The 25,071-nt window shown below is 40.9% G+C and overlaps 1 protein-coding gene across 1 annotated transcript; it reads left to right on the top strand.

Annotated features, from left to right (window-relative positions):
* The first annotated feature begins 722 nt into the window (after positions 1–722).
* LOC126298273 (protein FAM186A-like) lies at positions 723–24,953 on the top strand. The gene is made up of 6 exons (XM_049989572.1): positions 723–2,108; positions 14,234–14,287; positions 14,409–14,462; positions 14,594–14,644; positions 21,503–21,566; positions 24,687–24,953. The coding sequence occupies exons 1-5, from the start codon at positions 881–883 to the stop codon at positions 21,562–21,564; spliced, it is 1,449 nt and encodes a 482-aa protein (XP_049845529.1). The 5' UTR covers positions 723–880; the 3' UTR covers positions 21,565–21,566; positions 24,687–24,953.
* The last annotated feature ends 118 nt before the right edge of the window (positions 24,954–25,071 follow it).

The raw sequence follows: 25,071 nt of genomic DNA, 5'->3' as shown, positions 1-25,071 counted from the left end.
CAGTCATTATTTTATGAGCATGTTGTGACTATTGATATTGACTGAAATATATTACCAGCGACTTCCGCGTGTCAAAGCTATCTGAGAACTAGTGTTAGCAAGAAGGAGAGGAAGAGAGATAGGGAGAGAGGGAGAAGTAGCGAAAGCTATTTTTAGGATACGCGTTAATAACCCCCGTAAACTGAAGCGATGGAATTAGTGAAGTGATTTGCATGTTCTTCGGCTTCTATACAGTATGAAAACATTCCTCATATCAAATACCAAAAAAGGATGAGATAATGTTGGCCACCTTATGTGAAGGAGATCTATTTCGCAAGAGCAATATGCTTAATTTTCTTCAAATCACCAGGCCTATTATGCAAAAGCGGCATGAAATTATTGCAAGGCACAGGAACAGAAACTTCTTTTACAGCATCATACTGTTCCTCGTGTTACAGGATCTAATTTATGCACACGAACGCCTGTTCCTTCATTTAAATTATGATTTACAGCGTTTATTCCCACGAAATAGGTAGAATATATTACGTAAAGTTAACTCGTAGTAAACTTATTTATGGCCGAGAGCGTCAACTACATTTTGTGCAAAACGCTTCATGGGTTCACCGTTTCTTTAAGTACGCAGCGCCGCGTGCTGTAAGACGGACGCGCTGCTGGCAATAGCGATGAGGTTGGCAGCACTGGAGCGCCTCCTTTCCGGAGGCAAGCGTTGCGCGATCAGTCTGGCGGTGGGAGTATCTGCGGCAAGTCCGAAGCCGAGGTGGTAGATAGCGGCACTGACGACTCTGACAGAGAGCTATTGCCAAATCGACTGGAATCTCGCGAACCGTCACCGCCACCCAACATTTCTAAACAGCAGCACCCAAGAGAAATTCGACGCCAAATGTCGCCACAACCGGGTACTTCGAAACAAGAGCAACCAGGAGAAGCTCGACGCCAAATGTCGCCACAACCTGATTCTTCCAAACAACAGCAACCAAGAGGAGCTCGACACCATCTGTCGCCGCAACCTGGTACTTCCAAACAACACCAACTAAGAGGAGCTCGACGCCAAATGTCGCCACAACTAGGTACTTCCAAACAACAGCAACCAAGAGGAGTTCGACGCCAGATGTCGCCACAACTTGGTACTTTCAAAGAACAGCAACCAAGAGGAGCTCAACGCCAACTGTCACCACAACTGGGTACTTCCAAACAACAGCAACCAAGAGGAGCTCGACGCCAAATGTCGTCACAACCAGGTACATCAAAACAACAGCAGCCAAGAGGAACCCGACGCCAAACGTCGCCACAACCTGGTACTTCCAAACAACAGCAACCAAGACGAGCTCGACGCCAACTCTCAGCACAACCTGGTACTTGCCAACAACAGCAACCAACAGGAGCTCGATACCAACTGTCACCACAACCTGGTACTTCCGAACAACAGCTACCAAGAGGAGCTCGACGCCAAATGTCGCCACAACTGGGTACTTCCAAACAACAGCACCGAAGAGGAGTTCGACGCCAAATGTCGCCACAACCTGGTACTTCCAAAGAACAGCAACCAAGAGGAGCTCGACGCCAACTGTCGCCACAGCTGGGTACTTGCAAACAACAGCAACCAAGAGGAACTCGTCGCCAAATGTCTTCACAACCTGGTACTTCCAGACAACAGCAACCAAGTGGAGCTCGACGCCAAATGTCGCCACAACCTGGTACTTCCACACAAGAGCAACCAAGAGGAGCTCGACGCCAAATGTCGCCACAACCTGGTACTTCCAAACAAGAGCAACGAAGACGAGCTCGACGCCAACTGTTGCCACAGCTGGGTACTGCCACACAGCAGCGGGTATCGGAGTATCAGGAATTTGATACACAGAGCAGCCCGGAGCCTGAAGAACCTCCTCCAGCATATGAAGCGCCACAGAACGAGAACGTACGTCCTGAGCGGCCAGAAACTGCTCAGAAGCCTCCAGAAAGTGAGATTTCAGAACAAGAGCTTGAGTCGCAGCTGTCGAAGCTTCACACAAACAGGCTGCCGGATAGCCCACGTTGGTGGCTAGAGAAGAAAGACCGCTTGACACGTGTTCGCTACTGGCGAGTTCTCACCCGTTTTTGCAACATTCTTGGTGAGTATTCTACAGATATAAGGTTTGGAATTTCACATTGACGGCGTTGTCCTTTGACACACGATTGTATCCTTTAGTGGGAGGCCACCTCAGTGAGTGGTGTTCGTGGCGTACCAGCATCGGCGCTCGACATTTTAATTCACTATGTTTTCTTTTTTGAAAATAAGCAATAGAAAAATAGGATTTTGTGTGTTGTGTGGTCTCTGTTCAAACAATTAGCTAGGCTGTTTCAGTGTTTCTGTTACCGGTTATTACGTTTAAGGTTTGTTTCCTTATCCTTTTTGCTTTTCGTTTTATGGTGGATCATCCTCTGATTTGTGAGGGATGTTGGAAGGAAATCGCACGTGTCCTTTTCAAAGGAATCATCCCAGCATTTGCCCTAAGTTATTTAGGGAAACCACGAAAAACCCATATCTGGACGATCGGACGGAGATCGGAACCAGCGTCCCTCCGAATTAGAGTTCAGGGTATTAACAAATGTGCCAATTTACTCAGTGCTTTTTATATATATCTTTAACAAAGTCTTAATTCTCATAATTGTACCACTTAAGCACTTGCATATTGAACAGCGCGCATCTGTATCATTACATATGTAACAAACATCAGTCACAGGAAATAAGCAGATAAACAATTCAGGTGCTAATGAACTGCCTGTCGCGTGATCAGGAGCCAAACCATCGTCACCATCTTCGTTAAGATGTGAAGGCTTGTGGATATTTTAATTGTTGGACAAACTCTAAGGAGTAGCGTGAAAGATCACACAGTTGTTGTAGAGGCTAGAGCTATAGCGTCCTAAATCGTAAACTATAGCGAACTGAATGTGCTTTGTCCGTATTCAATCCACAGTCTCCGAGAGCTGAATGTGTTGCATGCGTTACGTGCGTTTTCACACTTAGTGTAATGAAAATAATCCACTACTACCGTGTAAGGGTTACTGAATTATCGAAATTAGGCAAGAATTACAAACATATAATGTTTATTTCATATGTGTTTCTCATCTACTCCGTGTTCGCAGCTCGTGGTCTAGTGACTAGCGTTTCTATCTCTGAATCACGGGGTCCCGTGTTCAACTCCCGGCCTGGTTGGGGATTTTCTGTGCCTGGGGGCTGGGTGTTTGTGTAGTCTTCATCATCATCCTCACCATTCGTGACAGTGGCGGGATTGGACTGCGAAAAAAATTGGACTGTGAGAGAGTTGGGACTTCGTACGGGCGCTGATGAACGCGCAGTTAAGCGCCCCACAAACCAAACATCACCATCATCATTTACTCCGCTGCTACTTGATAGTTTATGCAAACGTGAAGAAACATGTTCATCGAAACACCACGTTCGACTTATATTTTTGCAGAATTCTCTCTTTTCATTGTGTTTATCAACCTATTTCCTTAATTAATAACTTTAATTAGATGAAAAACCCATTGATCTGTGGCTTGCACCTGTCATTTAAAGTAAAAGTACATGTTTCATATTAAGAATTGGTAGTGCAAAGTGGGTCATAAAAGGCAGAAAAAGAGAGAATGGGGGGAAAGAGATCAAGTGCACTGCAACTGAAAGCAGCGAATTTTTTCCATTGCTACAATCTACAGTATTCGCATTAAAATTGTAACTGTCACAGAAATTGCCCCTACCAAAAAATTCGTCTTCGCTCCCTCTTGTATGCTTTATTGGTTTCTAACTACAAATTTACCCAGTTGTATCCATTTACATTTTATCTGAATCTTACCTATACAAATAATAAAGCTTCTTAGTATCGTGCATCTGTACATTAACTTCCCTCCATGCGTTTAGTTTCATTAGCCATTTTCGGTAGCACTTATTGCGATAATTGTTAAAAATATGGTTGCAGATTTGCTCCAATCTATGGAAAAACAGTTTGCACCCAAAAAAATATCGCCACTGTTACTGCAGTGTTAGTAGATTATCTTTTTTTTTCCTTACGTTGATGTAAATATTTATTACAACTAATGCCTTACTGATTTTTCCATAACACATGTTTCTGGTTGTTTGTACCTGACGTGTTAAGTACGTTACATGTTTGTAACTTGCATATGCGTACAGTACATCATTTTTAACACAAGCATGAAGGTCATAAAAAATCTTTAAAGCATTTTTGCATTATTTGCAGTATTAGAATCATAACCGTCCTCTGTTTGCTTATTCCATGTGGGATCCTTAATATAACTAATTTTCTCTTTTTTTCTCTTTTTGCGATAGCCCATGATAGAATGGTTTGTTAAAAAGGCCAATCATGTCTCTCATTCTTCTCCAGCTTTTTTAATTTAATTTTATCGGCTTTTTGCTGGAATCAATACAGCCATTAGAATGGCTTATTAAGGTTAGTGAAGACAGTTAAATCTGAAGTTTACCACTATTTTATAGAAATACGTGAGAGACTTATATCCGCTTCTTGCAGCTAACGTTGTTATCATTCATTAGTGTTTTAATATTTACTATCAAGGGAATCCACATTTTTGCAGTGATTCCATACAGTTTATTTTGATGTGGTTCATATTTAGAGCACCTCAAAGTGACATGGTTAAGATCTTGGAAGATCGCTGCAAGCAGGAACGTCTACAAAATGGCTCTGAGCACTATGGGACTTAACATCTGAGGTCATCAGTCCCCTTGACTTAGAACTGCCTAAACCTAACTAACCTAAGGACATCACACACATCCATGCCCGAGGCAGGATTCGAACCTGCGAACGTAGCAGTCGCGCGGTTCCGGACTGAAGCTCCTAGAACCGCTCGGTCACAACGGCCGGCGAGCGTCTATCACTCCAGTCCGCTAGCGGTATACAGGGAACCATGTGATCCCAACCTTTCTCGAATAAGTGATATCACGTGTCTCCGCGGAAGATTCTTCTGGCTGTACAACGGATTTGCCGGAATAGTGTCTTTGACTGAAGCGAACGAGAACCCCCTCCTCTGCTGCTATATTTGGCACTCTTGTTCACATTGCTCGCATGCCTCTTTTCTTGAAAAATCGAGAAAGTAGGAAAATAGAAGCTGTGCAAATAGTCGATCGCCTTCTTTGATGTTGTTTTTTGCTATATCATCTGCCACTTTTTTGCGCCGAATACCAGATTGCCCCTTTACCCACATTAGATGAACAATCTTTTTATTTGTTAACTGTCATTATTAATTCCTCCACGTCATAAATACAGCAATTATCAGATTTTCACTTCGAGTGCTCTAATTGCTCCAGAGTACTTCTAGAGTCGATTAGAATAAATATTTTGTTCTCTTTTCCTGCTCCAAACATAATTACTTCTTTCATTGCGGCTACTTCTGCAGTATAAACAAGACTTACGTTCGGCAATGAAAACTTTTATGCTATCTGCAACGCAAGACAACATCGATATATACAGGGTGGTCAGAAAATGTGTGAAATGCTTGTAGGGATGTTACAGGGCAGGTTGTACTGAGACATAAATGTTAAGGAAAAAATTCGATACGTTGCTCCGTTTCCACGTTATTTAGCGTAGAATTTAGCCAATCGGGGCGTCGCGCGGTCACACTCAAGCGGCCTGACAGGGGCGGTGTTGCCCAACGAGTGCTTTGTCTCGTTAGCTGAAGCTTGAATTTATGCGCGCGACTATCTGATTGGCTAACTTCAATGCTAAATAAACCTGAAACGGAGCAACGTATCGAATTTTTTTGGTAACATTCATATCTCAGTACAACCTGCTCTGCAACATCCCTACAAGCGTTTCAAACATTTTCTGACCACACTGAATAGAGCTATAGCACACCAACAACACTTTCCATTTCCGCAATATTTACGGTGCAAGTCTTAGGTGACTGCTATTGTAGTGCGGTTTTCTCAGAATGAGTTGGTAGTAAGGGGCTCGTATTGTTAACCAATCAACAGAATGTAATAACGCTTAGGAAGTGTATTTTTGTGCAAACACACTCTTTTTCAATGTAACAATGCCCATTGACATTAATAGACTAAAAAGTAGGGTAAATTAGAATGTCGGTGGTGTTTATTGCCGGATTCTAGTGTAAGTCGTTTACGAGATATCGTATTTTGAAAAGTTCCCACACCGAGACTTGTTGGTGCCATTCAACCCGGATGTCAGGTAGCAACCATCGGTACATACTTTGTTGTTAATGTTCTATATCTTTTGTCTAAACAGCACCAATGAGGCAGTCACTCCCTTCGTCTAACAAAGTAATAACGGTTAACTCATGACAGGTCGCCTATTAATGCCGTCACACGCTATTATTCTTCACGTGGCACTGAATACACAATCCTCAGTGCAATCCAAATCATGGGTGCCCGGCGCGGTTGGCACGTAATCACGGTGTACAAATGAACTCTTAAACACATCAATAAATCACTCATTTAATGTCATTAGGTATTTGCTGGAGGTCAGGCCCACAGCGTTGTGTGACCTTGTGTGACGTTGTTGCTACCTGACATCTTAATTAGCTTTGTTGCATTTGATACGACATTGTTATGTTTGCTTACAGTGAGCTTGTGTGTTCTTTGACTGCATTGCGACTTGCGAGTCAGCGCCTGGCAGTCCAAGCAGTAGGTCGTGAGTGGACGATGGGATTTACTGTTGCGGAAAAAGCCGACATTCTCGTGGTGTATGAAGCAGTCACCTGCCTTGATATCGTGTATATGTTTACTATCTGTAACCGCCGTATAGTTTGATAAATTGGCTGTCTTTTTAGTAGCCTATCATTGTGGCCGAGCGGTTCTAGGCGCTTCAGTCCGAAACTGCGCTGCTGCTACGGTCGCAGGTTCGAATCCTACCTCGGGCATGGATGTGTGTGATGTCCTTACGTTAGTTAGCTTTAACTAGTTCTAAGTCTAGGGAACTGATGACCTCAGATGTTAATTCCCGTAGTGCTTAGAGCCATTTGCCAATCTTTTTAGTAAATATTTAATAACTCTTCCTTCGGGAAATAGTTACTATTAAACTATCTGTTTTTCATTTTGTTATTCGCTAAGAGAAATAAAAGAGAGGCACCCTGCTCATCAGACTCCATGACGGAACCAGAAACACGGAGACGCGGCGGCAGCAGCAGATTAAAGCTGCGGCAAAGGAGCAACTTCTCTTTGCAGTAGAGCCGCGCAGCGGCGTTCGGCCCGGTGCGCTGTAGATGCGCTTCTCAGTGGCTAGTGTAACAAACAGTGGTTCAAATGGTTCAAATGGTTCAAATGGTTCAAATGGCTCTGAGCACTATGGGACTCAACTGCTGTGGTCATCAGTCCCCTAGAACTTAGAACTACTTAAACCTAACTAACCTAAGGACATCACACATCCATGCCCGAGGCAGGATTCGAACCTGCGACCGTAGCGGTCGCACGGTTCCGGACTGATCGCGTAGAACAAGCAGTGGAAACGGTTTGATTCATCCATCATTACTGAAATAAAATTAGCTTTGTCTAAACCAGTTTCTAGTTGAGAAGTGGAAAATGAGGTTAAAACGTTTAATATAACTGTCTGTTTTGCTCCGGCCAGAAGTAAATTTTGTGTCAGTAGTCCAATGGATAAGGTATAAGCTTAGCAGCACTGATCTGAAGGACTGTTTGTACTGAACAGTATGGTAAGCGAACGCTCCTTCAACAGCTGAAAAAAAAAGTGCTAGAAGAAGCACTTGCTCGCACCGCACCCCACCATTCTTTTGTTTTTCGCGGATTATATGTTGTTGTGATATATCCAATCAGCGCTACCCCCCCTCCCCCCTCACCTCACAATGGCTTAAGTTGAAAGTAGATGCACACTCTTTGCATCGGATATATGAGTCAGAATTTTTTTCACCTTTTGTTCGTCACTATTTAAAAAAATCTTCCATTTAGGCGGAGACATATTACTAATTTCAAATATTGTAGCGCTTGCAGTTTACAAAAATTCTCTGTCTTTTATTATTGTATAATTTTAATTAATATTGTGTTTATACTGGTTGCTGGTGAGGAGGAAAATTAGTTATTAGTATTTTTTTAATGATCTCATTCATAGGCAGCCGTATCACAGTCATCACAGTCGCTCAATAAAGTTATAATTAAGCTTTACGTGTTTAATCAGAATCGGGCGATGACTCTCCTTGTCCGCAGTCTCGATGATTCGAAGCGATATGCAAACCTGTGTAAATAAAATGTCTTGGTTTTCTTACGTTGCGTAGTCAGTGGTGAAACCTCAGATCAGGCGGAAAGTTTGCTCAGATAGAGTTTAATCATCCTATGAAATAATGGAGCTCTTGGATCTAATAGTTGCAGGTTCGTTTCCAATTCATCGGAAGTTCCCTTCTGATTACCAACGAAACGACCCCTCCGTGCAAATTTCCAATTCCTTACACACCTTTGATGTAAATGCTCAGTATATATTTTCTTGAGTAGCATAAAATATATTTTCAATCTCTTTCTTCCAGCAATCTCGATAGCAAAATTACAATTATTCAATGCGGCTATTCGGCTCGGAGAAAATCCTATAAGTCCTCTCAACACACACCAGAGAGAATATTACAAAGAGTAATTATGCGCTCATGGAATAGTAATAGTACTGTACTACTTTGCGCATCGATTCTGCGAGTATATACATGGTTAAGTAGGAAACGTAATTCACTCATAGAATTGTGCAGGGATAATTAGTAGAATATAAAGAGATATTAAAATTGCACAAGTGCAGAACACAGGACTGCACATTCACGTGAACGAACGTTAAAGTTTATGATTGTGGATTATATGTTTCAATTAAATGACTTCGTTGCTTCTGATGTTTCTTAAGATACTACGAGAGCATTATATTACGTGGGTAACTATTACAGTGTGAGCTACTCCCTTTCTTCACTATTTGTTTCTTCACTTGAAGAATATGAGGGTAACAAAATTTACTTGGCATACGACTGGTTACTGTATCATGATCGTAGATAATTGTTTCATTCCGCGGGGCGGGGGCGAGTCTGTTCAAGGACAAGATGTCCATTCAGATCAGTATCGCAAAAGATTAGCAAGTGAACTGTCTAAACTGTTTCGCCCTTTGTAATTGGAGCACAGGTTGCATCTACTGGAAATTCTGATATTTTGGCGATGGGACTGGTACTGCCAGGTTGAGCGGTGTGCAAACAACATTCAGGAAACGTTTTTATAAATCATATAACATCTTAAGCGACAAGTTAAAATCAATCACACCTCTTCCCGGCCCTCCCCCCACTTAACCATATAATACAATACACCGCATATAGAGACCTCAAACCACGGCCACCTAAAGAAAATACAGAAGAAAACTACTTATACAGAATCTGTCAAAATTAATTATCACACTAGCCAGTTTGAAATTCCAAAATTAAAAAATCCTAAAAGTCTCAGCTTTGTGGCCGCATGTACACTTGTCTTTTTAAATCAATTATATAGCGTGCATCATTATTTCAAATCCAGTTAGATGCTTTAAAAAGGAAAACAATATCAAATAGTAATCGCCAGAGGTTAAGGAAACGCAGTGTAGTTAAAATAGGGCCTCCAAAAATACTCAATACTCACAATATTAGGAACAAGGATGATTCCAGTTACCACAAATGGGTTTTAAAAAGAAAAACACTTCTACTGCCATTTAAATGGTAACGTACGTTAACATGAAACTTCATAATGTCAGTAATGAATAGAAAACATTTGTGGAAATAAACAATACAGCCACCTTTAAACTTGTCAATAGCGAAGTTTATAGAACGTTCGTAACCATGTGCCTCCGACACTCAAGTTCTTAGTGTGCAATTTCATACACGCCAATCTGAGTTGAAACCAACCCAAATCTTGTTGGTGAGTACAGCTCGTTGCCATGTCGAGGCACATGGCACACTCAGCCCAGGGGTCGCCGGTATGATGATAGACGATGTTTTATTCTTGCTGATAGCTCGACAGGGGAGACAACACTCGCTCCGTCAATAGATGCGGCGAGCGTGTGTATTTCTCCGGCGGCGATCGCAGGACACGACAGTCGTTCGGCGGTCGTTCAGAAGTCATGGAATTCAGCCGTCAAAGATACAAACGAATGTAGATGAAAGCACTGTAGTAGAAAAACTGCGACGTGTATTGATGTTGACGCGTATCGTGAGTATTTAGCGCCTGTAAACTGCAAGGTACGCAACACCCCACTTAAAATTCTTTCTTTCTCATTATAGTCGATCTCGAAAGAAAGCACTTAACATCGGCACCGGGAAATAACAAGGATCTTCTCTATATAATGACATATCCAGTTCCTCCTTTCTCTTTGCGAGGTTATCTCCTTCCAGTGGTGTAATAGATACTGAACGAAAAATGGACAAGAGGGCTAATCCATTTAGTATTCTCTGAAAGGATAAAAGACAATTATTAACTTAATTCAACTGATACAGCAGCATAAATTATTTATTTTTAGAACGTGTAAATATCAATAAACAATAATCTAATAATTGTTATCTGACTTAATGTGTGACAATAAACTACAAGACTCGCCTGTCCTGTTGGATTTCACAGTATGTCTTGATTCTCTTTAAAGTGGAAATGACATTTCTGCTGTAGATATAGTTACAGAAAGTGCGACTAATATCTTCAGAAGGTTGCTGATATTTTGAATCATGTCTTTGTTGGTTAACTGTAGTGCTCCCATGGCAGATGAAGGTCTAGAATCTTCTTTCACAGATTTCCTTCGCCATAAATCTAATTCAGCAAGAACGTCTTCAACCCCGCATTCCGTATCTTCAGTGCGGAATTCGATCAGAGCCTTGGCCTCTTTTCGTACTTCACAACTGAAGAGTACTTCACTGGTAGAAATCGGGAACAGAGAAGAAAATCCAGGCAGCAGTTTCTTATTTTCTGAAAACTTTAAAACTCTGTTATAGAACAATCTAAAATGGAATAAAGACCGCTCCTCAGTAGTACTGTTCAAGATCACACATAAAGTAGTTTGATCCTTTCTTTCGGATCTTAACCACCCTGGAAACCAAGATTGAGATGTCTAGCTGTTGCCAAATTTCAGTGGCTCTCTCAAAAAGTCCCGAAAGTTTTTATAGCATCAGACCTCAGAATTTCCAGTTCTTCTGGGGTGTCTTCAACTACTTCCGTAACTTCTCTAAAGCACAGTTTTGGTTTCTGAAGTAACATTTCCACGCTTAAAGTGCTTTATCCCCAACTGGTCTATCTTACGGGACATTACCGTTATTTTACTGCATTTAAAAAAATATTTATCGTTTATTTAAATGATAACCCCCTAACCTTAATACTGAATGCGTGATAAGAAAGTTGCATTTAATGTCATGTACGGTTAGCATAATTAAATTAACACAATTATTTAATAGAATGTCAGTCTTTCAAATTATAAATAATAAACTTACCCCGAAATATCACTTCATATGAACTAGGGAAGCAACACAATGTTGCTAGGCCGCGCGGTCTAGGCCGTCGTGTCACGGTCCGCACGGCCCCCTCCGGCCGAGGTTCCATTCCTCCCTCGGGCATGGGTTGTGTGTTGTCCTTAGCGTAAGTTTCTTTAAGTTAGATTAACTAGTGTGTACGCTTAGGAACCGATGACCTCACAAGTTTGGTCCCATAACACCTTACCACAAATTTTCAAAATACACAATCTCAATCACGCTAAGTACTGCAATTCCCTTGTTGGTATCAGTGTGTCGAACGTTTTAAAACTTCCACAGACTCTATTCGCCGTTTAACCCCCATGTAAACAAACACGCTCTCAGCGATTGGTCTGTGTTCCTAGGACACAGATACCGGGTGCTGCTACACCACTGGAAATAGGTCCAGCCTGTGCATTGGGTGTAAACTCACCAGAAAAACAATTAGGCACCCCCAGAGACATCATTACAAGCATCATTTACTACTGTTTAATTCCTCCCCTGCTTTGGATTCGCTTAGGAAGTGAGTCCACGAGGTTGTGCAGGTACATCGCATCCAGATTAAGCCACTCGCTAAGGCTTTGATCACACAATTCCAACAAATCGCGGGGAGGCTAATGCTGGCGTTTTACCCGCTGTTCCTACATGTCTCACAGATTTTATGTGGGATTCACGCCAGCTGATTTTGTAGGCCAATCGAGATGTAATAGAGCGGGGAAGTGCTCAGAAAACCTGTCACATAGTTTTCCAGCCCCACAAATTTTGCTGTTGTCGTCTTTATGTGCCAGTATGAGCAATGCCCTCCTGTGAGGTGACCGACTCCAAATGTTCATTGCAAGCAATTCCCGTCGCAACGTTCTCTCGCTAACGCGTTGGGATATACCTTCGTTCACCACCTACAGCAGTTCCTGTCGGGCTTGGATGCGATTTTGATTCACAAGCAGTGAAACGCGTCTCCGGTACCTCTCCGTCAGGATCTTCTTTCGACCACAATTCTGACGTCGTGTTTGGTGGCCACGTGTGTTCCACCCCTGCTTGTACACACGTTGAACAGTCTGCCGCGAAACACCAACAAATCCAACTTCGAACACTGTATGGACATGGGCACTGCCGAACTCGATTGCCACTTCTTGCCATTTTGTCACATCCCTACATTTATTCACGTTTACGTACAATGTCCGCTTGTAACATTAGTAACTCACTGATCGCTACTGCCTTATACAGTACTTACGTAGAGGCGTCTGTAAAGACCTCATGATTCAGCTGCGCGTGCGCACTTGGATGTTTATTCTTTTGTTTGGTGAGTTTAGTTACGTCACTACCAATGAAACTCTGAGACGCTCTAAGATCGAAGGCATTAAAATTCTTCACTTTTTTCTAGCCACTCCGTCGTTTAAGCCATGTTTCTTTTATCTGAGGTTTCAATGACGTCAGGCACAGTGGTTCCACTCTCTAGGTATCGATAAAGTCTATGTAAGTTTTCCGTGCTGAATTAAGCTTCGACGGTGAAGTGTGAGGTGTGGAGAAAGCAGGAAGAGCTGGACATGGCATGGGGACATGGGAATTTTGTCTCTTTGCTGAAAAACGATGCAACTTCAGACAGAAAACAGCTATTTTTAGCAGCTAGAGATTGTGTGTTGTATTATTGGAATGTATTGAAGAAGAGAATATTTTCAGTGATTAAATCTTCCCTGAAGCAATGATTACTGTTGAGGATGAACACATTTCGCAAAATTCGTGTTTGTCAGTGATAATCAGTATTCTCCGTTGGCATCATGCCCACTATCCCTCCAATTGTAATCACTGAAATGTTTTTGGAACATAATCCCAGATGCTTCAGGATGCTGTGCATCCATATTTAGCCACTAAAGAATATGTTGTCAGAGAAGATTTCCTTGCATGTTACGATGATGACCTTTACAAAGTCGATTTGATTCTGCGATCTGTTCCGAGCATCATTTTTAAGGATTGGCACTCCTGATGCTGTCGGATGCTTTGAGATGTTTTCACATTAGCCGGTACATCCGTTGATTTGTATAGTACAGTCACTGAGTTATATACCGGGATGACAATGACCCATTGCCGTACCCAAGAGTGTTTATGTATTCTGCGCTGCACCAAAGATAATGTTTATGGCGTGGGACATAAGCTAAGTCTAGGGAATCAGAAAGGCTTTCTTCATTCATACTCATTGAGCAGGTGTTTTTAGTTACGCGTCAATAATGTGTCTCAAATATGACTCTTAGGTGTGGGTGACTGTGGAATGTTGGAGTGTAGTGTCGTGGATGATCATCAGATTAAAGGAAGAGCATGAAAACACATAGCCTACACTACAGTAGCGCAGATGGGGGATGGGGCCATGGGGCCGCAGTGTTCAGAAATTTGGAATTTATTCCAGGATATTGGGAGAAAGTCTGGTGATTAGGAACATTATGAGAGAAAGTGATCTCCACTAATGTGCCAATGCTAAGGGTGACAACAAGTTCTGTCGCCAAGATTCTAGCAGATTGTCCCCGAATCAAGTACCACTGCACAAGCTTTCTGGACACGGATGCTACAGCAACACGTGAATAATTTATAATATGTGCTGTTATTCGAAACGGATTAATAACTACACCCATAGAAGTAATAGGAATGGCCGTCTTCACATATTGACCTAAACATTGTTCCCTGCTCCGTATCTTACAATTTTGTTAAGTACCTCACATACACATTAAGAGTCATAGTTTTGCACATTTTTATTAAGTTTGCATCAGTATATGTAATAGTTTTTTTCTCTTCCTAGCACCACGGCGACAAGTAACTCCACAGGCCGGCAATGACGATCAGAGAGCGCAAGGTAACGTATGCAGATAATTTTGTTGCCTACAGTTTTAAATTCTAGAATTAGCAGTTTCCTGTGTGAGATGCCGTAGTTTACCTGTCTATTCTAGTTCCAAAAGATGTTTTTCTTTTTCTAGCTGCCCAGCAACAAGTAAATTTCCAACCCAACGCGGCTGCACTAGGACAGCAAGGTATGGTCTGCAGACTCCTTCGTTGTGTTTAGAGTTTCGTAAGACATAAATAATATAGCTTCTTATATGCAATATAATTTTCACGTAATCCGTGCTAGTTCCAAAATATGGTTTTTTCCTTTTGTTTCTAGTAGTCCCGCAGCTAGCAGCTGTAGAAGAAATGGCTGCGCTACCAGGTCAAGGTAAGGTCCACAGGAAACTTTGTTGTGTAGGCAACGCTTAAATTCTGGACAAACGCAGTTTGTAAATGCATTGTCCTCTTTCGCGTTAGTAAACACGATCTGTACGATGTCCAGATAGTTCTGATTCTCTCTCATTGCTCATCTAGTAGCTCTCCTTTCATGTAACGTCTTTTTAATATTAGTGCAGCTATCCTTTGGACACCTTTCACAACTTTCTTAATAGTTCTCCATTGAAACGCCTTGTGACGTAAATCATTCGTTTTTTTCTGGTGCTGTTGATGAGTATTTTTATGAAAAAATGAAAAGGCTACAGTTTATATTAAACAGTGACAGAATTAGCACAACTACTCGTTGGTAAGAATTTAAGCGTTCCTCACTGTGACGTGGCAGAAATTGCGTCGCGACCGCCGGAGCATTTAAATTTCAATCCGAATTTTGTGTCAGTTGGCGTGTAATGGACTTGCCTACACCGACGACTGCTAACAACGTTTCCTACCTTGCGATCGCTGTATATAGTTTATTTTGCGGTGTGGATGTGTTCATGATGTGCACAAGGGACCTAAAACTTTCTCGAACTGTTTGGACGAAACTGTTCCTTTAAAACAGTTGATAATTTCTCGTCTTATTGTTTCACACCGATACTTGACAATGGACTAGAAATGTTTCAAGCATTCGTCATAGTTATTCCAATGTTTCGAAAGTAAGTAACCCAGTCATAGGTTCCGCATTGGAAACGTAGTCACTAATTACATTGCCCTTGGTTCACTTTAGGTCACATATTGCTGCATCAAAACTGTGACTAACACATCGAACTTACTCTTAAAGCTGAAAGCAGAATCATCTATTGATAATGTGGATGAAATAGATTTTAAATAGTGGAAGTATGCCACACACTGCTGTATATGTATCTCTACAAAAGCGTTACCTGTCGAGGTGGTGCAAAGGTTAGCACACTGGAATCGCATTCTGGAGGAGGACGGTTCAAATCCGCGTCCGGCCATCCTGATTTAAGTTTTCCGTGATTTCCCTAAATCGCTCCAGGAAAAATGCCAGGGTGGTTCCTCTGAAGGGGCACGTCCGACTTCTTTCCTCATACTTCCCTAATACGATGGGACAGATGACATCGCTGTCTGGATCCCTCCCACAAATCAACCAACCAACAAAAGCGTTCATTCCATTTTGGTGCTGCAGTGTCACAGTTCTATTCATAAAATAACATCTAGAAATTGTTACTGCAAGTAACACATTAAAAGCAATTTAAAGAAACAGTAAGAACACACGAATTTAATAATGTTCGATACACGCACTGTATGAGGGGAAATGATTTTCATAGTATCAGTCCAGTTTGTACTGAAGTGATGGGACAGAAATTTAATATGATACAATTTCATAGCCAGTGATTGTTTGGAGGCTGTTGATTCATTATAATTCGTTATATGTTTTCAGCATGATTAGCGAATACCTAAATTAAAGTAAAGTAATCACAGATCATTCTAAATCAAACATAAAAACTACGTAATGGATTCACATTTTGTGAATTCAGCTGTTTGTGATAAATAAAAAATTGTGTCGGACGGGGACTCGAATTCTGTTTTCCCACTTATTGTGAGAGGTCACCTTAACCATTTCGCTTATCCTAACATGCTTTCAGCACTGACCTAAGCTTCCACATGTAATGGAATCCACAACCCTTACGCTTTCACACTGTGTGATTCCCGTACAGGAAGAGAGAAATATTATATCGTCATACCTGCAAGCATACCTGACGGAACACCGTTCTGACGCTTATAGCTGTGATAAACACTACAAAATGGAAACGCGTTTTGCGAATCCAGATTGACATTAGCTGTTTGAGACAAATGAAAGTTCGTGCTGGACCACGTCATAAAACCAGATTTCCCGCTCATCGCGAGCGGTCGCCTTAACCACTACAGCTATCCGAGCATGCTTCCAGGACCGACCCAAACATCCATATGTCCTGCAGTCCACCACTCTTTGCTCGCGCATTTCGTGATTCCCTACAGGGAAAGACGAATATCTTATTGTGATTTTAGCCCCTTAAGGCAATCCTACAACACTGAAAAATCAGTTAACCATCAATTATGTACCCACGCCTCAACAGGCTAAACTGACGATAAAATATTTGTCTTTCTCTGTTCTGGAATCACGAAATGTGGGAGTTTAAGGGTTATTGACACCGAGACATGTGGAAGTTTGGGTTGGCCTGGAAGCGTGCTGGGATAAGCAAAGTGGTCAAAAATTTTGGTTCGTCAGAGTATATACTGCAGAATTATGGACGCACTTCCATGTTCCAAATTCAGATAAACCCCAGACTACGCTACAGATCAGTCTGGTACGACAATGACTTCATCTTTTAAGCAAAGAGTCCCCTTCCAACCTAACCTAGAACTCGAACTACTCTACAGATCAGTCATTCACCACAACCTAGATTTAATTTTCACATTCGTTGCCTTCGCCGACTCACTACCTTCCACCCTAATCAAGACCTTGGGCTAGGCTACAAATCAGTTTGTTATCAGAAATGAGATAATATTTTCATAGATGTTGACTGATTTTCATAGATGTTGACTGCACCAATTCACAACCAAACTGTCACCTTCCAAACTAACTTAGACCATTGTCTACACTACAGACCAGTCCGTCACCACAATCTAGATTTCACATTGAAAATCGTTGACTTCACCAAATCATAGCCAAACTAGTACCTTTCAATGCTCCCTTGTACAAGGGCTACTCTGTAGATTAGTCTTTCACCACAACCTAAATGTTGTGTTCGCCAACTCATAACCACCCTATCGTCCTCTAATATAACCTACATCTCTGACTACTCTACGTGTCAGTCTGTCACAACCCAGATTCCAGTTTCATATTGATTGTGTTCCAGAATTCAGAACCGAACTTTCTCCTTCCAGTCTAATCTAGTGCTTAGGGTCCGCTACAGATTACACATTTATGCTTTCACCTTCCAATCTATCTAGAACTCAATAAGTTAGAGGTCAGTGCCACCACAACCTTGATTTCACTTCTACATTTCTTAGCTTCACCAACTCACAACCAAACTATCACATTCCAACCTAACCCACACCTCGGGCTACACTACAGATCATTCTGCCACAATTATGTAAATTTCATATACTGTGCACATTCGTTGGCTTTGTCATTCACTCTGTCACCACATCGCAGATTGTACATTTCAAACGGAAAAGTTAATAATATTTCAAAACAGATAGTGCATGAGATCTGTATAAATCAGTAAAAGTAACGCCCGTCCATATAACGTGACTAATTTGTATCACTTTGTCACCACAGCCAAGTTTTGTATTTCACACAAAAGCATTAATAATAGTTCATCAGTGAAGATGCAAATATGCTATATAGGTTTTTTATATAGAAATAATAGAAATGTTACGATGTAAAGGAGAAACAGTTCGTATGTTAGCGGCATATATACACTCAAAAAAGTTACAACAGCAAAAAATAATTAAAGTAGAATAATGACATTTCGGGAATACATTCGTGTAGGTAACATATTTGAGTGATTAAAATTGTAAGATCACAAGTTAATATACGCGCGAGATAAGCCATTGCAAATGTGAAATGCTGGTACATTAATAACTGGTGTAACCTCCAGAATGCTGAATGCAACCATGCAAACGTGCATGAGTTGTACAGGTGCCGGATGTCAGTTTGTGGGATGGAGTTCCATGCCTGTTGCACTTGGTCGGTCAATACAAGGACAGGTAACGCTGTTTGTGGATGATGCTGGAGTTGTCGTGGATGATGTCCCTTATGTGCTCGATTGGATCTGGTGATCGCGAAGGTCAAGACAACATGACAAGTTTCTGTAGGCCAGGTTGGCTACAACAGCGGTTATGTGGGTGAGCGTTATCCTGCTGGAAGACACCCCCTGGGATGCTGTTCATGAATGACGGCACAAGTGGAATCACCATATTGACCTACAGATTTGCAGTCGGATTGCATTGGATAACCATGAGAGTGCTCCTGCTGTCATGCTAAATACACTGCTGTCATGCTCACCCCAGGTGAGCTCACCCTCAACTAGCGTCCTTCTAACCAACACACACCAATCATTGGCACTGTGGCAAAGCGGCTTTCATCAGAAAACACAACAGACCTACACACTGCCATCCAATGAGCTCGCGCTTGACACCACTTAAGTCGTAAATGATAGTTGTTTGAGCTCAGTGGAATACACACTACAGAGCGTCTGGCTCGGAGCTGTCCTTGAAATAATCGGTTTGTAGCAGTTCATTGTGTCACTGTGGTGCCAAGTGCTGCTCAAATAGCTGCTGCAGGTGCAGTATAAAGCGCGAGAGCCATGTGCCCGACACAATAGTCTTCCTACTCGGTAGTGCCACGTGGAGATCTGCAGCCTGGTCTGTAGAAAGACGTTTACCAACTTCCGGTTATGTTGTACAACTACGTCTTGGTGTTGCGATTTTTTCCGTCGGTGTCTATATAGAGTTAACAGATATTCATTGGCAAGCACGTAACAACTTTCTACTGGATGACTCAGACGGATTGCCAGTTTTATTCTGTACCACAAATTTCAATTAATTATCATTTATCCTAGAGAAGTTGCACTGTCATCAATGATATCTGTTCACTCGAGAACAGCTACTACTTTCATACAAATAATTGCACTGTGTGGCTGATCCTTTATAAAGTTTATCCTCATTCATCTAACTTCCCGGTAATATTTGTCTTCTCACGTCATTTCCGTTTAGCGTTATGTTTAAGGTCATAGACTGCTCGGGTCTGTAATTCATAATATGTATAATGCCCAAACTTTGACTTCCATAGAAATGTACCACAAAAGCATTTAAGAAAGAGTGTTGTACCTTGGTACACTTTTCAACTTTTGCCTCTGCGAGCCCTGTAAGAGAAATTTAATATCTTTTCTTATTCCATGTTTAAATGAAGGTACGCAGTCTTTATCTGAAATTAAGAACATTACCCCGGAAAATTAAGGTTTTCCCAAACGTGAAAACATGTTCTAAGGTCATGAACCGAGGAACAAATATTCCAGTGAAATTTAAAAGCATAGCTGTTAATACTGTATTTAATAGTCTATAGGTTACCTTACTACTCTCCTACACATAGCGAGCGAGGTGGCGTAGTGGTTAGCACTGTGGACGCGCATTCGGGAGGACGACGGTTCAATCTCGTCTCCAGCCATCCTGATTTATGTTTTCCGTGATTTCCCTAAATCGTTTCAGGCAAATGCCGGGATGGTTCCTTTGAAAGGGCACGGCCGATTTCCTTCCCAATCATTCCCTAACCCGTCTCTAACGACCTCGTTGTCGACGGAACGTTAAACACTAACCACCACCACCATCTCCTACACATCAATAATCAGCAAGTGAAATCAAATTAAGCAGAAGTTTCATTAAAAACTACTTACTAGTTAACTACATTTGGAAATAGAAGTTACCGGAAACTAACACAAATTTCTATTTTCTAGAAGAGAAAAATTGTTAATAGATTAAAGAAACTCAGTTCATTTGCAACTATCAAATGTTTCAAGCTACAAGACGGTGCACGACCGACGAAATCGTGCTAGACCGTTCACATGTTATATAAATACTTATAAGGATATATAGCATTTTACTCGTCGTAAATTCTGTGCCTGAAAAATTAGCAATAAATCTCAAGTAGCTTTAATCTATTACTGAACACTTAAACGTGTCGAACGTGAAATATTTACAAACGTAGGCTAAACGCGAAATATTTACAAACGCAGGGCATAACACAACCTCATCTCTAACAACAACAAAAACTGTAGAAAATGACGGGAACTGCTAATGACTGTCTGTAGTGCGCATTCCTTCATGTGATTCTAAAATCAGTCGCTAAACTGAAATACCGACCAAAATACATCGTGTATTCCTAGAAACACTTTCCTGTAGGTACTACTCTTTCCCCTACATGTGAAAGCAGTCTCTTACATTATCCTTTAGCAAACGTGCATTTGTTAGTAAGTTCCTGCATATGCAGAATGAAGTGTGTAATTTCGTCTGTTTCTTACTGTTGACTGTGGTGGTCTCCTCTGTCAAATCATGAAATCTGTCAGCACGTAGTATTTCTTCACACCAAATGATTTCATGTGTCACTACACTTTGTCCATCGTTGACGAAGAAACTCCTGGATTCTACTGTTACAGTTTGTATTGGCCTGACAGCAACCAGTTACAAGTGTTGGAAGCTCATTATTTCTTTAATCAAATCATCACCTACGGATTACAGTCAGAGTGCTCCTTTCGCACGAAAGGTGTTTATAGTACGTTCTCTATTAACCTGTTTATACAGAAATGATATTAAAATACACAAGCTTATACAGAAACAATCCTAAACACCAGCCGAAACCATTCACTTTTGGAAAAAAAAATGAGCTATTCCAACACATGTGATTGGTAACTGCTATTCCAATACAGTTTGCATTGTGTGTAGGTCATTATGCTTCTACCAAATGCGAGCGATGGTTCTTTGTAGGTCCTGAAAATCATCGGTTATAAATACAATTGGAGATATTTGCTGAAATGGTTCCCGGATACAATGGCTGGGCCGCAGATTAAGAAACTTTCCAGTTTTCAGCTTCATATGTGCAAGAAAAATTAAGAGTAGTCTGATAAAAGATGATCAAAACGGCCGTCTGAAAAAATTCCTTTCTATGGAGTTAGGTTACTTTTTCGTGTTGTTATGTTCTAAATCTGTTGCGCCAGAGATTACTTCAAATTTGTTGACTGTGGTTGTGTGTTAAGTGCAGATCGACAGACGTATCTATTATAAGAGTATGTATGATTTTTTGTCATTGTAGGTGCAGCACAAGCCGATGGTGGAGCTGAAGGTGGACCTGCTGCAGCTCTGCCGTGGATGTAAATGTAAGCTACAGCTAAGCTAATAGCCGCAACTCGCCGTTGCGTCATGGACGACGTTTGGAATACTCAAAGCTCGTCAGTGCCTATACTTCGTAAAATGTGTACACTTTTCAATTAGCTTAACATTACGTCGGAAAGTGTTCATACTAAAACTTTTCTTGGTTCACCAAAGATAAACAGTCAGTTGTCAGTGGCACAAGGAAACCTTTATTTGGTTCACTTTCCCGTGTCGACAGTTTAAACTGTCATCTTCAGTTTATGTTTAAAGTTTGCTGGCTGACTTTTCTCGCACATACTATGTACGTTGCGAAATTTGACATTTAATTGTTTGCCACTCATCGCACGTATCATATACTTTTAGAAATGTCACTCTGTTTTATTGACTCTGTAGCAAATTACACTACCGCCTAATTCTTATTTCGACGCTGGCTTACGAATGATCTGAGTCTATTTTACTTCTGAAGATAACAGTTTAAACTGTCAAAACACGTAAAGTGAACCAAGTGAATGTTTTTCTGTGCAGCTGACGACTGACTTTTTATCTTTTTTGAAATTATTCTGCAGCTGCTGAACTACGGTTGTGAACAAAATCTCTTTTCTTTGTATCTGATAGAGAACAGGTAGTTCCATTGATGTTAACTCTGTTTCGTATTCCAAGGAAAATAATGTGTACAACTTATGTTTAAAATAATGATAACTTCAGAACGAAATACTTTAGGAATAATTCGAATTCCGGCGTTTCCCGAATTATACAGTAAAACGGGATTACTGAAGCCTGTTTTCAACTTTAAACTTCTGCAGTTCAAAAACTGTTTACTAAATTCAGAGAGCAACTGACTGAGATAAAATTAGAGCTACTACTCTGCTTCATATTACGCAAGTTGCAGTAACCGGCGTTGTCCGGAATGTTTAATACCTGCCAAACAAGGTGAATGGCACTGTGCCTTGTTGACAAGCATAAAGAATGCAAGCCGCATGCAAGACTGCAGTCTATGTAAATCGAAGGGCATATTTAAATCACTGGGTATCAACGGAATGCAAGAATGATTACGTCTTCACTTGTCACGTAACCAGTGATGTTGGTACCCTTTATTACGTTCGGCAATAGGTTCTTCACGGCTAGATTTGTTCCACTGAATATGTAACAACGGCATCTAATCAGTAAAGAAGACCATACAGTGCAAGCTTTCATGGTTGGTACTGGCATCACTTACAACAACCCGGCTGATATGCCACGATCGATCTATTTGAATAAGTCTCCCGCAGTCATAGAGGAAACGTTAGGAGAAAGTTTTATACATTGACCAAGGCCTATTAGCCCGGAAGTTTTAAGTGATGTCAGTAAATAAGAGTCCGCAATCATCTTTCTGTCAAAATCTCGAGCTTTCGCTCGTCCCGCGATCTAGTGACGTCTGATGAACTATCTTCAGGACGGGAATTGGCACTGTAAATTATTATCACGATAGAAATTGTAGTTAGTTCACCGGGATATATTTCGTTTGTTAGGCCGTTAATTTTTCATTAATTTTCATAATTGTTTAATCTGAATGTAGAAACTGGTGTAAATCGTCCAAGAACATAACAATCTTTCCCCTTTATATATATTACACAGATAAATGTTTCAAGACAGATTACGAAAACTCTGTAGGCAAGTCATCTTCTTCTTGTCTTGAAGGTAAAGTGTCCAAAATTTTATCAAGACATAAGCTGTGATGTGGCGTGTCGCGGAAAGTGTGGCATTCATATCGGTGCATTACCCCGTAAACATTAGCGTCATGGGAGCTATAGTTTTGACTATATGCGCTAGGAGCTCTGCTACTGTGTTACGTGAAAAGACGGCCCGAGAGCTTCAGTATGTAACTCAAGCCAGCCCACGGGTCACCAAAGGTTGCTCATATTTGGTGTAAATAGAGGGTGACTCAAGCAGAAATGACAATCAATCTTACCCTCGTACCATTCTCTATTGATATTTGGTCTCCCGTGGTTTCCTTGACATTCTCCAGAAGCAAACTGCATTTATTTCCCCATTGAAGCCAAAGATAATGAAATAACCAATTTTGTCACATTTTACAGGACACTAGTACGGTAGTGCACAAACAACTGCAACCTAATTTTGTTCCAGAAATGCATGCATCTCTTGTTTGCAGCCGGCCGCGGTGGCCGATCGGTTCTAGGCGCTTCAGTCCTGAACCGCGCTGCTGCTACGGTCGCAGGTTCGAATCCTGCCTCGGGCATGGATGTGTGTGATGTCCTTAGGTTAGTTAGGTTTAAGTAGTTCTAAGTCTAAGGGACTGATGACCTCAGATGTTAAGTCCCATAGTGCTTAGAACCATCTGAACCATTTTGTTTACATGTTCTACGTTTCTTTATTTTGGAGAAATTAATTGATATTCAGTGACAGTAAAATCTTGGAATAACTGTATAAGTCATTCAGCAGCTTCAGGCGGAACAAACTGTGCAGAATTCGATTTACATAAGGAGCAGTCACATTTAAACAGTGAGATGTAACATAAATCCAAAGGTTGACTTGAACACCACAATGCTTTTCTAGAGTTAGTCCTATTACAGGTGACATTCTCTTTCCTCCGATACATGAACTGACTTACTCAGCCAGACATAGAGTGACCTACAGTTTAATGTGGATGCCAAACCGCGACGCAACTTAGCATTTTTCACAGCCACGTTCAGAAAGTGGATAAGGTTGAAATAGAATTCCAAGATAAAGTACCACACATAATTCCATCATGGAAAAAGAAATGTTACACAATGTGACCTATGTTTCTTTTAAAGTAACTTATCATTTAATGTTACATGCTATGTAGGTATCTGCAAGTCAAACAGTTTCGCAGAGACAAACAAGAAATTTCAAATATTGAAAGTGCCGTGTGCATTTCCTCATTAAAATCAACATTGCTACCAAAAAATTGTAGCACCTCATAGTTGTGTTTAAGTCTTGGCTCTGTATAAGTAAACAAACAAAATAATTTAAGAAAAGAGTACTTGAGTGTTTTTCCTTTATATATTCTTTGTTCCTGAACTCTCCTGAGTTCATTCTTTATTATGTGTATTTGCATTTCAGTTTTTTTATGACGTCTTATGCAGGTTCTTTCTTTTTAATTTCAGGTACTGAATGCAGTGGCTGTGATAATAAAGGACAACTTTACCAGGTGGACCTATAGGACTGCCCTGCTTTTAGTTCATTTAAATATTGTTAAAAACAAATCTATTTTTGGAAAATTATTTTGTCTACCTAAATTGATGTAGTCAAAATGTTTCAAGTCTTTCATGTTTTATGATGGATAAGTAGTCTGTGTTTTACTGTGTGCTTCAGACATTTTTTTAATTATGTGTGTTTAATGTAAGAAGAGTGGTAATAAATATTGAAACCAACAATGCCAAAATAATGTGACTCAGTGAAATGAACTTTAGTGTTTTATAGACTCATTGTGGAAGGAATGTATAACGCATCGAAATTTTATTTTTATTCGGTTGAGCACTGTCTCTCTCA

This window comes from Schistocerca gregaria, chromosome X, assembly GCF_023897955.1.
Source record: "Schistocerca gregaria isolate iqSchGreg1 chromosome X, iqSchGreg1.2, whole genome shotgun sequence".
In the NCBI taxonomy this organism is placed as follows: Eukaryota; Metazoa; Arthropoda; class Insecta; order Orthoptera; family Acrididae; genus Schistocerca; species Schistocerca gregaria.
This window is presented reverse-complemented; position numbering and strand designations above follow the sequence as displayed.